Genomic DNA, 11,622 nt, shown 5'->3' with positions numbered 1-11,622 from the left:
CTCATCTTTATCTGTGTCCTGGAACTCTGTCCATTTGTTTCATTCCAGCTGCTGCTATAGCAACCTCTGTGTAGAGCCTGATCGAGGTCATGTGGGCACTATCAGATAGCCCTTCACCTCATGCCCCAAATTCCTATCTCTCACTTCCCACCTCTAGTTTCCTCGTTGACAAGGAGTCTTACGATCATTGGTGTATCCATCTATACAGGAAGGTATTGTGTCTTTCTAGTTTTAGCCTTTCCTCACAAGGAAATTCCTTGCATGTAGTGACAGTTAAATATTTGTTAAGTAAGTTCAAGAAATATTAATTTTGTGTTAATTCTATTAGTGTAATTGAAAGGAAATAGTCTTTCAAGAATGAAAGAAACTGGAGGTAGAAATATTATTTGAAGATTCATGGGCACTAATTCTGCTTTCTAGACCTGAAGTGTTGCCTGGTTAACATGGCATTTGGTTCGAGAAGGATATGATGCCTGAAACATTCCTTTAAAGGACCCACATAAAATTAGTGTTAGTTACTACTTTTTTTTACGTTTATTTATTTATTTTGAGAGAGAGAGAGAATGTGTGCATGTGGGCAGGGAGGGGAAGGGCAGAGAGAAAGAGGGAGAGAATCCCAAGCAAGTCCCATGGCCAACACAGAGTCTGATGCAGGGTCCAATACCAGGAACCGTGAGATCATGACCTGAGCCAAAATCAAGAGACAAACACCCAACCAATGAGCCACTTAGGCACCCCAGTGTTTGTTACTTTTTAAACTTTTCTTGAGTGGTGATATAATTCCCCAATGTAAAAGGGCAGACACAACAAGGTTTGAGCTTCCAGAAAAGGGAGATTCTAAGTGTTTCTAGGAGTGTCTGTAGCAGTTGTGACCCTCCCCCCAGTAGGAACCCCTCTGAAATATGATGCATCTACCTCTTCTCTGGGTGGACGTCTAACCTCTGATAAGTTTCTGCATCCTAGATAGAATAGGTCATGGATTTAAAATAACCTTATATGGGGTGCCTGGGTGGCTCAATCAGTTAAGTGTCCGACTTCAGCTCAGGTCATGATCTCACTGTCCGTGAGTTCGAGCCCTGCGTAGGGCTCTGTGCTGATAGCTCAGAGCGTGGAGTCTGCTTCAGATTCTGTATCTCTCTCTCTCTCTGCCCCTCCCCTGCTCATGCTCTGTCTCTCTCTGTCTCAAAAATAAATTAAAAATTTTTTTAAATTAAAAAAAAATAACCTCTCTCACATGTGAGATCTCTTTTTTCTAATCTTCAACCTGCCAGGAATGCTTTGAAAAATGAATTGCATTATTAAGTTAAAAATGAATTGCATTATTAACTTAATGTTAACCTAATTTTTTTTGTGTACTTTGGGGTTAGAATCTCTTGGTTATTTTTACATTATCATTATCATTATAATGCACATTTTACTGATTTTTAAAATATTTTTGTGCCTTTAGCCATAAGTGAATGGTGTATAATTGTTTGTTTCCTTTCTACGTTATTAGTACCCTTACTTGGCTGCAGAATGATGTTACCCCCAAAAAATGAATTCTGAAGCTTCCTATACTTACATTGTGCAATATGCTCCTCATTCAGGTTTCCATCAAGGTTATTCTAAAGCAGTACCTTTTCTCTATACCTACTAGAGCTTTTGATGCATAGGAGATACTTGAGTACCCACTTATCATTTGTTGATTTAATAATTTATTGACCCAGCAATTCTGCAATGCTGCTGAGTTGCTTGCCTGCTCCTTTTCTGACTAGGAAGTTAGATAATCTTTTTAAAAAATGAAACAGTGCTAGTTGGTAAACCTTAGGATTAATATAGTTTGAAACCTTTACTGTGATACTGAAAGTGGAGGTGGTGCTTAGAGAAGGGCTTTTCTTGACACAAATATGTCTCAACCTAGAATAAATGTCCAAAACCTAGAATTGTGCTTCTGCTATGTGACACCCTCATTCCAGGATTTTCTAGACTCTGTGTGAATCCCATATAGCTCCCCTATAATTTCCAGTCAGCTCTAAATTATTCTGGCTCTTTTCTGTCACTCAATCATGTCACATTTCCAGTTAGCTGATTCTGTGTAGTGATGAACTTCTGATAAGTAGCATATACAATGATATAGTGCTCAGCAAGCAAGGTGTGTTCCTGAATCTGGGATTAGCCACTTATGAAATGTTTAATTTTGAGTGGGTGATTTAATATCTAAAAGCTTCAGTTCAACTATAAAAGGAGTATAAAAATAGCTACCTCTCAGGGATTAAATGAAATGGTAAATTGTAAAGCACTGAACACCTAGCCCTACCCATAATCAGTTCTCTAGAATTCAGTTGGATATATTGGCCTAAGGGAGATGAGGGAGGCCTGGACCAGAATTAAAGATTTGGTAATCACTTCCAGCTTGCATAGAGATGGTAACTGAATCCATGCATAATGAAGGCAGTGGTCAACAACCTTGACTGCACATGGAAATCACCCAGACAGACTTACAAAAGATACACTTGATGTTTAGGAAAGCAGCATGGCCCCCAGGATTCTGACTGAATTGGTACAAAGCAGTAGTTGTCCAGCTGCAGCATGCATTGGAACCACATGGAGGGCTTGTGAAACCACTTATGGTTGAGTGCTATCCCAAGAGTTTCTAATTCAGAATATTGAGAATTCACATTTCTTTTTTTTTAAAGTTTTTTTTTTTAATGTTTATTTATTTTTGAGACAGAGAGAGACAGAGCATGAACGGGGGAGGGTCACAGAGAGAAGGAGACACAGAATCTGAAACAGGCTCCAGGCTCTGAGCTGTCAGCACAGAGCCTGACGCGGGGCTCGAACCCATGAACCGTGAGATCATGACCTGAGCCGAAGCCGGACGCTTAACCGACTGAGCCACCCAGGCGCCCCGAGAATTCACATTTCTAACAGGTCTCAGGTGATGCTGCTGGTACAGCTGCTGGAGAGGAGACCATAAACTTATGAGTAGTCTCCAGGCAGCATGGGCACTCCTCTACTAAGGTGGTTTTGTCAGGGTAAGGGTGGTAATGGTACTTCTGCTGCTTGCTAGAGATTTCACCAGTTTTCCACAGGTTGGAGTTAAGGATGAGGATGTTTTGAGAAAAATTCTAAGACATGAAAAGTGGGTTTTGATATCAAGCGGAGACATCTGTTTGAGACCATGAAGTGACTGGTCACTAGTTACACATTCTTGTCTTGCCCAAACATGTTTCTGGAGAAAGAGCGTTAGGGCCACTGAGACCCAAAAAGAAGAACGTTGGCAGTGGTTTCTACTCACACATAAAGGAACATGACGTGGGTCTTCCTCTATAGTAATACGGAAAGAAAATTTAATGTTTTTCATGTGGAATGGTGTACTATTACTATTTACTGAGTTTATTTGCTGTTTTAAGATTCTAACCCATTTCTGTCAGTTGCAACTGTTTTTTCCTTGTGAATCCTGACAATAAATGTTGGAGAGTTAATTATCATACAGCTGTACACACTCAGGGGTCTCCCAATCAAAAATAAAAATCAGCACCTATCTTGGGCTGCTACTTTACTTATGGTTAAAAAGATTCAGGAAGCTTATTGGCTCTGGTTTGACCAATCACGTCCAGCCTCCAACACTGGCGAATCATGTTTTCTCACCTTCTATTTAAGTGAGCCTTCCGGAGTCCCCTAGGGTATTTATGCTGCTGACTAAAGTCAGGTTCGCCGAGCCTGAGTAGCAGGAGAGCATCCGGGATCTAGCAAAGTTAGTTTCTCGTTTCTGTCAGTGTCCGTTTCTCTCTGCTTTTCTGTTTGTCTCCTTTAAGAGATGGGGAATTTCTTGTTTGGCTGTGGGAAAGACAGACAAGAGAGTATAAGATACTTAGACTTAGTTCCCTTTATCTCACTAATCACAAAATGTCCCAAGAAGTTGAGACCTAGGCAGTAAATTCAGCTTTCTTTACTTTCTCTAACAGAAGAACAAAACTTAGTACTGGGTTGAGAGAGACGCTTTGGGCTGATCAAAACTGGAAACTACCTCTTAGTCCAGGTGGAGCTCATTCTTCCTATCCAGGCTTCCTTTACTTCCCTGTTGTGGGCTTGCTGGAAAATCTGGGACTAGTAAGAGCTCCCAAAGAACCCATCTAGCTGGAATGATACTAGCTAATGGCTGGGAGGTCTTTCTCAAATTTATTCTGCTGCTTTTAAGGGTATCTCTAACTCATAGACCTAGTATCTTTTACAATGCAAGGCTGAAGAAAGGACCTTCTCTGATTAGCTCAAGCCTTGGTTCTAACTTTGCTGTAATCTCTTCTTAAAGCTAATCTCCCCATCCTTGATAGGGTTACTAGCTATTTTCTTTCCTATTCTGAGTCAAAAAGAACACATCAGAAGGAAGCTCTGTATAACCTATTGTCCTTCTAATGCCTTCACTAGGCTTAATTCGTAGCTACTTTCTGCCTCTGAGCCATCCAAATACTTCAAGAAATGACTCCTAATGTTTAAAGAATTTTACAGGACACTTACTTTGCCTGAAGTCCATGTTTTACAAAGCCCTTCTTCAGGACCAAGGGCTGTTGAACATTCTTAATTCTTTCGACTCCTCTCAAACAGGTAGCTTGAACCTTAGAAACATTTTGGTGTTCATTTAGGTTCTGATTCAATTTGTGTTGCTGGAATTAGAAAGGTAGGCTGAGGGAATGGCTTTTACTGAGGAATAGTTCTCCTGTTCCTATTGTTCAACTGTCTTTCAAATTCATGACTTAGTGTCTACTTCGTCCTCATAAAGGCACATGGTCCTTTTGTGTTCTTCCTTGGCCCATAGTTGTTCCAGTCCTTGAGATTCTTTCTCAAGTGGTCTCTCTTCAAACTCTTCCTGCCCTTGGATTTTAGACTCAAGTTGTTCATAACAGTACTGTTAACACCAACATTCAGGTGTTTGTGGGATCCTAGACCCAAAAGAGTTCCCTTTTAAACTTCCTCATGTTGAACCTACAGATACTGTAAGAATCTCTACTTCAAAACCCCATTTTCTCATAGGGTTTTCTGCTTGGACATTTCTCTGCCTGAAGAGTCTCTACTTAACCTCCTAATATTTTTAAGCAACAAGATCCTGGAATGTATATGGGCTCTATAGGGGATGGGATTGTGATGCTGACCCTAGAAACTTTCCTCATTCCCTCATGCTCAGGCTACTTCTGTACTCCAGGAATGAGTCCTGATACCGGCAGAAGAAGCCATAAAATGCATTGAGAACCTACTGAGAAGTGAAACCTAAGTGCCTTTTCCAATAGTATTCTTTTGTCTATCCCTCAAAGGGGATTTAAAGTTTCTTCCCTCAAGTGTATGAGAAGTTAATTCTGTCTGAAGGGATGAGTTGTGTCCTTAATTCAGAAACTCACAGGTACTGTTCATCACTTACAAGACTGTCATCCCAGAAGAGTCTGATAGCCTCACCTGTGGCTGCCTTCCCTTGGAGAGCATCTCTTGATCCAATGTAAGATTAAAACTCTTCACATTTGTGGCTCGTAAAAGGGATATCTTAGGATCTGTTTCCAATTCTGTCAGGATCTTTAGATAAAGATGTCCTACAGCAAACCAACCACTCCCTACGCATGCCAATTAGTGTGGTGGAAAGTGGTAGCTCACCTCTTGTGGGGAAGGAAGGTGGTAAAAGCCTGGATCAAAGGTTGAAGGAGTTTGTAGCAGGGAAGGTGAGAGCCAGGAGAACGGAGACCTGGGTCGAGGAGAAAGTGCCCCTTGTAGTAGGGTACCATAGCTGTTGGTAGCCTCAAGGATTCCTCTGAGCAAACACAGAAGTGCTATGGGAGGAGTTGCTGCTCAACCTAACATGTATCTTAGCAGCTGGCACTCATGAACAAAACCTTAAAGCCCAGTGGAGATCTTGTTTCCTGTTTTGCTAACAGTTTTGCTTTGGTCTTATTCTAGGACTTTTGTCCTATAGGAACTGAAGGCTGACGATTCAGTGGTGGTTCACTAAATTTGTGTGCCTGAATGTCTTCAGCTGAAGACTACTCAGATCACCTGGGAGCTTTTTGTTTACAGTTCCTATCTGATGACTCCTCAGCTGGGTTCAACTTGGGATGTTTAAACCAGTCTTCTACTCATGCTGTTTGGCTTTGTTAAAGCAATCCAGGTCAGAGCAGGGAGAACAGTCACTCTTCAGAAAATAACATGCCATGGTGACTACATCTTCAGCTCTCAGTGCTGTTGTAACTGACAATCCCAAGCTCCCATCAAAGGCTTCTCCAGAGTTAGCATGTCCTGGATTGGTACCAAGATTTCACTTGAGCAGATAAGAAGCAGTCCCTTTTTGGAACAACAAAGCCCAGACTCCCTTCACATAGACCCTATACTAAAGGCCTTTCTGCAGTGGGATAACTGAATTTCCTGTGGTCCTTACTAAGGACTGCAGTGCACAGATCCTTGAGCCCATTATTATCCACCTTCAAATTGCTTGATTCCAGGCTATATTCAACAAGAATAGAAAAATTCATGATGTAAGCTATTACCTTTTCTCCTTCCTGTTCCTATAAGTGGACTTCTGATTGCTTGCCTTTACTCTAAGCTCTTTATAGAGTTGTGGCACCAACAGCCATAGTGTGGAGGTGGAAGTGTGGGTGTTGGGAGTATATAGTTAATACAAACGCAGTACATGTTCTTTTTTTTTTTTTTTTTTTTTTTTTTTTTTTTTTTCCTGCTGGCTGCTGTTACCTGTTGCTTGGTCATATTTGTAATCTCTCTTGCAACTTAATACACATTAATCACTCGATTGCCCATACAAGACATAAACATACATCCCTCTGACAGTCCTTTTATAAGCAGTCCCCTTCCTCACTAATGGCTGCCTAATGTTCAAAAGTTTCCTTATACTTGCCCACAAAGCTCATCTTCAGACTTGTCCAGATTCCTTTAGGACTTTGCATTTGGTTCCTGAAATTGGAACTTTGCTTAACTATATCTAGTGTTCTGAAGCTAAAAACTCTGGCATATTATGGGAATCCTATTCCTGCTTGCCTCTACTGTTAGATCAATATAAGGATTATCACTTAATCTCCATTTCCATGAAGACTGACATATGCACACACCCCCACTCAAGTGAGCAGCATTGGAAGAAATCCTGAATTCTCTCAACCTCTCACTGGCCCCTACAAAAGGGATGCTAATTTTTTTTAAGTCTTCGAGTCATCTTAAGAATTCTAAGCAGGCTCCATACTGCCCATACAGAGCCCGATGCAGGGCTTGAACCCACAAACCATGAGATCATGACCTGAGCTGAAACCAAGAGTTGGACCCTAAACAACTGAGGCACCCCAAAGGTTGCTTATTGATCTATTTATTGGCTTATGGAGTTAAAGTCAAATACTTGTCCACATTCTAATTGTCTCTAATCCTGGGGTCATCTGTAGACTATAGGTGAAAGACTGGTTGTGTGTCTTTATGAAGCAGGCTAGCATTTCCTCAGCCCGTCAAAAACTCACCTTGGATTGAGAAGTGGACGGGTAGTGAATCTCTCTAGATCTTGGTCCCATACTCCAGTTTAATCAGTCAAACCAAAACTTTAATTTCTATGGTAAGACGACATTCTGAGGTCAGACTACCTGGGCTTGATTTATGGCTTTACTATTTAGGACTTGGGCATCCTCTGAAACTGCTTAACTTTTGTCCTCAGTGCTTCCTTGCCTGTAAAATCAGGCTAATACTACTACAAGGTGGTTATGAAAACTAAGGGAGTAAATGTAAAGAATTTCAGAAGTCTATAACTGTACCAGGCACTAAAAGGTTTACTTGGCTCACAGGTCTTAATTGTCTAAGTACCTATAGGAGAAAGGAATGTAACTAGCATTTGGGAACCCCAGTACTTCTAATCCACACCAACTTTCTCCTATTTCCTGGGAAATCCCAAGCTCTGTCCTTCCTCCACATCTTCACACTTCCAGTTTAAGTCTGGAAGACTTCTATCAGCTATCACTTGGAGGAATTTTGCTTAAACCATGTCTTTATGAGGTCCTTTCTCCTGCTCAACCGTTATACTGTGAGAACATGTTGACCTTTGTATGATCAATAGTGAACTGGCTATTCACTCACTAAGTGAAAACCAGTGCAGGAGGCTTCCCACCACCCCCCCCCCTGCCCCACAAACCCTGCCAGGCCCCAAAAGACCAGAAATGAGAGATCTCCCAGATCTCCCAGATAGAGTGGAAGCAGGTCAAGGATTATGCCATGTTTGTGGTAGCCTGGGCAGCACACAGTTCTAGCTGGGACTCCAGTCCAGGAAGGTCTGAGATTCAACTACTCTGTCCCTTGGAGAAAGGGCTGTGCTATGCAGTCTGGAGTTCGGTACAGTAGTGGAGGCTTAAAATCCTATGTTCCCAAGGTTTTTCTCCACTCAGGAAGCAACTCAGTCCTACAGTCCACTTAGCAGGAAAATCAGACCAGCTTATAGAACTGCACTGAACTCATTAACTAAAATTTAAAGTGAATTGGACCAGGAAAAAAATGGTTAAGGAATTATGCACCCAAATTGGCTCTCAGCCTTCACATCTGGGTTCTCCTCTAGCAGCAAGATATCCCAAGTATTTTTCCTTGGAATTCAAGAGAAGTTGTCTTCCTGGGTGACTCAGTTGGTTGAGCATCAGACTCCTGATTTCAGCTTAGGTCATGATCCCAGGGTCATGGGATCAAGCCCAGCATCGGGCTCCATTCTGAGCATGAAGCCTGCTTAAGATTCTCTCCCTCTGCCCTTCTCCCCTGCTGGAATGCTGCTATTTAAAAAAAAAGTTTGAGGGTTGACCTCAGTCATCAGACTCAAATTCCAGGACAAAGATCCATCACTAAATACATCAGCTCACAAATGCCTCTTAACACTTACTAATAAGACCATCAACCAAGCAGGGTTAGACTGTCCTCCTTTGCAGTTACCTTCCTTTGGCAAGTTGATCTGGATCCAGTGTAACTCAAATGAGGTCTTCTGTGTCAGGCTGTGATGGCCCTTGATTAGGAATCTTGGGATCCTGTGATTCCTGGTACTTGGCAATGAGAAAAGCAGCTTCTCGTTGCGACTCCAAGCCCACTGTGCTCCATAACCTAAAAGGAACACCTGAAGTCCAGTAGTTGAGCAGACTTCATTAATGCTGCAAAAACAGTAACTTGTTTCTCTAAAGTGGGAATAGTATCAGCCCTCTCAAAACCAAAAACAACTTCCCATTCCTGGGGATGTCATTAACAACTGAACAGGCACAAGCCACCAGATCAAAGTAGAGTGTCAGCTTTAATATACAATCAAACCTTTTCCTCCTGGGAAGGAATAAGTCCAAGAAGGACTAAAACGTTCACTTCTGGGGAAACAATACCAAAACCCTCATGGGAGGAAGAATACAGGGAACAGGGGTTTTCTCCTGCTCTCCTGTCCAGTCCAAAGCTCTGCCTTTAACTATTGAAACTATCACCAACTGTAACTCTATTATAGTCCTCTCTGGAGGAGAGCAGCTGGGTAATAGCATACTGATTTTTCTGACCTGACTTACAACTACTTCCTAAACCCCAATCATTGTTACTTTTCATATTCAGGCTAGTGAGGTTTGATCCCTTTGTTCCTAAAAGACTCTCAAATCCATAAACTTGGAGCAACTAACATAATGCTTCCTACCTGTGCATAGCTCTAGAAACTGAGTCCCATACCTTCCTATTTACTTCTAGATCACATGAAACTTTTTTTTTTTTTTAAATGGGTAAACTGAAAATGCAATCCTGGCCTGGTGATAAAAACTAAGCTGTTAGCAAAAAGTATTCCATCTGCCAATCCCTACAACACCTGTATTGGTTTATAGGCTCTTACTTTCATCTGGGACTCAAAGCCCTGGGAGGGTATAGCTGCCTATTCAGTCTAAGGTTTGAAGAAGCAGGGCTTCTGACCCTATGAAATCCTTTTCCTTTTCCTCCAGACTCCCTTGCCCTGGAAGTTAAGGGCAATTTCTCTTCTTCTATTTTAGCTTCAATCCCCCATGAACTTATCAAAACACTTAATACATACTGACTATATTTCATGATTATCCTAGGTTTGTCCCCAGAAATTTCCTAGTCTAACAAGTGCTGTCCTCTATCGTAACTTAGAATTATAAAATTACATTTACATCCTTATGGTTTGTCTCAATCTCCTAAAGTTCATAAATCCCAGAATCTTCCAGAAGATGCCTACTTGCCTCTAGCAGTAATGTGGTCATCTGTCTCCAGGCAATGTTTATCATTCAACCCCCATTCCATCACTTCCTATGCCTTTACCTGTGACAAAGATGCTGTAGAAATCCTAATCTTTTTCTACCTTGGAGTACCAGAGTACAGGAGATACTAGCTACATCCTGTCAGTCTTGGGCTGAACTACTTCAGGGGCAGTGTGTCCCTAATGTGGAAGCCTCTGTTGGATAAATCTCCTTGACAGAGGCAGGAATACTCCTCCCCATTATAGGTGCTTGAACTTGGTTCCTTTAAGTCAATCTACAAGGCTGAAGGAGGATCAAGGGCTGGAAACCAAAGAACAAACTCAGTATTCGGATAATATATACAGGGTGACTAAACGGCATAAATTTTAAGCTGTCTATCATATTTAAGAAAATGTAAGTAGATAAACTTCTGTCTCAGAAAATGGAGTATTCTTCTACTTGCATACCCACCAAATTTGTCCTTACTGGAGAAAGTACTATGTTGAATGAATGTAAGAGTGGACTTCTGGTCTTCCAGATCTTAGAGGAAAAGCTCTTTTATGCCATTGAATAAAATGTCAGCTGTGCATTTTTCCTATACAGCCTTTATTATGTTAGAGGTATGTTCCCTCTAAAACCACCTTGAGGATTTTTTTTTTCTTTAGTGTTAAACTTTGTGAAATGCTTTTTCTGGTTAACATAGCAACTGTATATTAGGCTGTGATTTTTCATATTGATACAGAAGCTATCACCCCTGTGGTTTCTAGCTGGATCTTCTATAGACTTCTGTGACCCAAAGTTTGGAGACACCATAGCAATGTCTTGGACTTTTAACATGGCTTTAGGTCTAATGTGGTAGTTGGCAACCACCTTAACACTTCTGGCATCATAGTTCTGGCCTACAGTGGTGTAGAATGAGGTGCCAGTCTCAAAACTAATTTTGCAGGATCTTCCCATTGTATCTATTGGACTAGCACGTTCTTCTGGTAGATGGTTTCTGATGGATGTTAGCACTCTCTATAAAGATACTTCAGCTTACTCCCATATGCCCATCCACAGATCTCTACTTTATACCAACTTGTCCTCAGTTTTTCTCCTTCTAGGCCTGACCAGCAGTAAATCCATTTGCCACTTCTCATTAGTATATACACCTATGTATTTAAACCTCAAGATGAAAACCCTTTTTATATAAAATGGAGAATGAGGAGTACTGACAGAAGCTAAACCTGTTGGGAGGATGTACCCCTCTCCACTGTTGTTCAAGGTTACTCTTGCGTGGGATGATAGTGCAGCAGCCATCCAGCTTTTGTCCTGAAATACCAAGTAGATCTATGAATCACTTAGATATTTTCTTAGTGTTTATTTCCCATGCTCTGAAGTGTGTGTGTGTGTGTGTGTGTGTGTGTGTGTGTGTGTGTGTAACCCTAAGGCC

General features: G+C 41.4%; 1 protein-coding gene across 4 annotated transcripts in view; it reads left to right on the top strand.

The window, feature by feature from the left end:
• The first annotated feature begins 50 nt into the window (after positions 1 to 50).
• TRIM21 (tripartite motif containing 21) overlaps positions 51 to 11,622 on the top strand; it is a 145,997-nt gene continuing 134,425 nt past the window's right edge. The window contains exon 1 of one of the 4 annotated variants that reach the window (XM_042957958.1): positions 51 to 212. In XM_042957958.1, the coding sequence (XP_042813892.1) occupies positions 121 to 212 (92 nt within the window). In that variant the 5' untranslated portion in view covers positions 51 to 120. The remainder of the gene's footprint in view (positions 213 to 11,622) is intronic. The other 3 variants (XM_042957960.1, XM_042957959.1, XM_042957961.1) reach the window with 3 other exon arrangements.

Source organism: Panthera tigris, chromosome D1 (assembly GCF_018350195.1).
Source record: "Panthera tigris isolate Pti1 chromosome D1, P.tigris_Pti1_mat1.1, whole genome shotgun sequence".
Classification (NCBI taxonomy): Eukaryota; Metazoa; Chordata; class Mammalia; order Carnivora; family Felidae; genus Panthera; species Panthera tigris.
The sequence above is the reverse complement of the archived record's forward strand: the minus strand, read 5'-3'. Positions and strand labels throughout refer to the sequence as shown.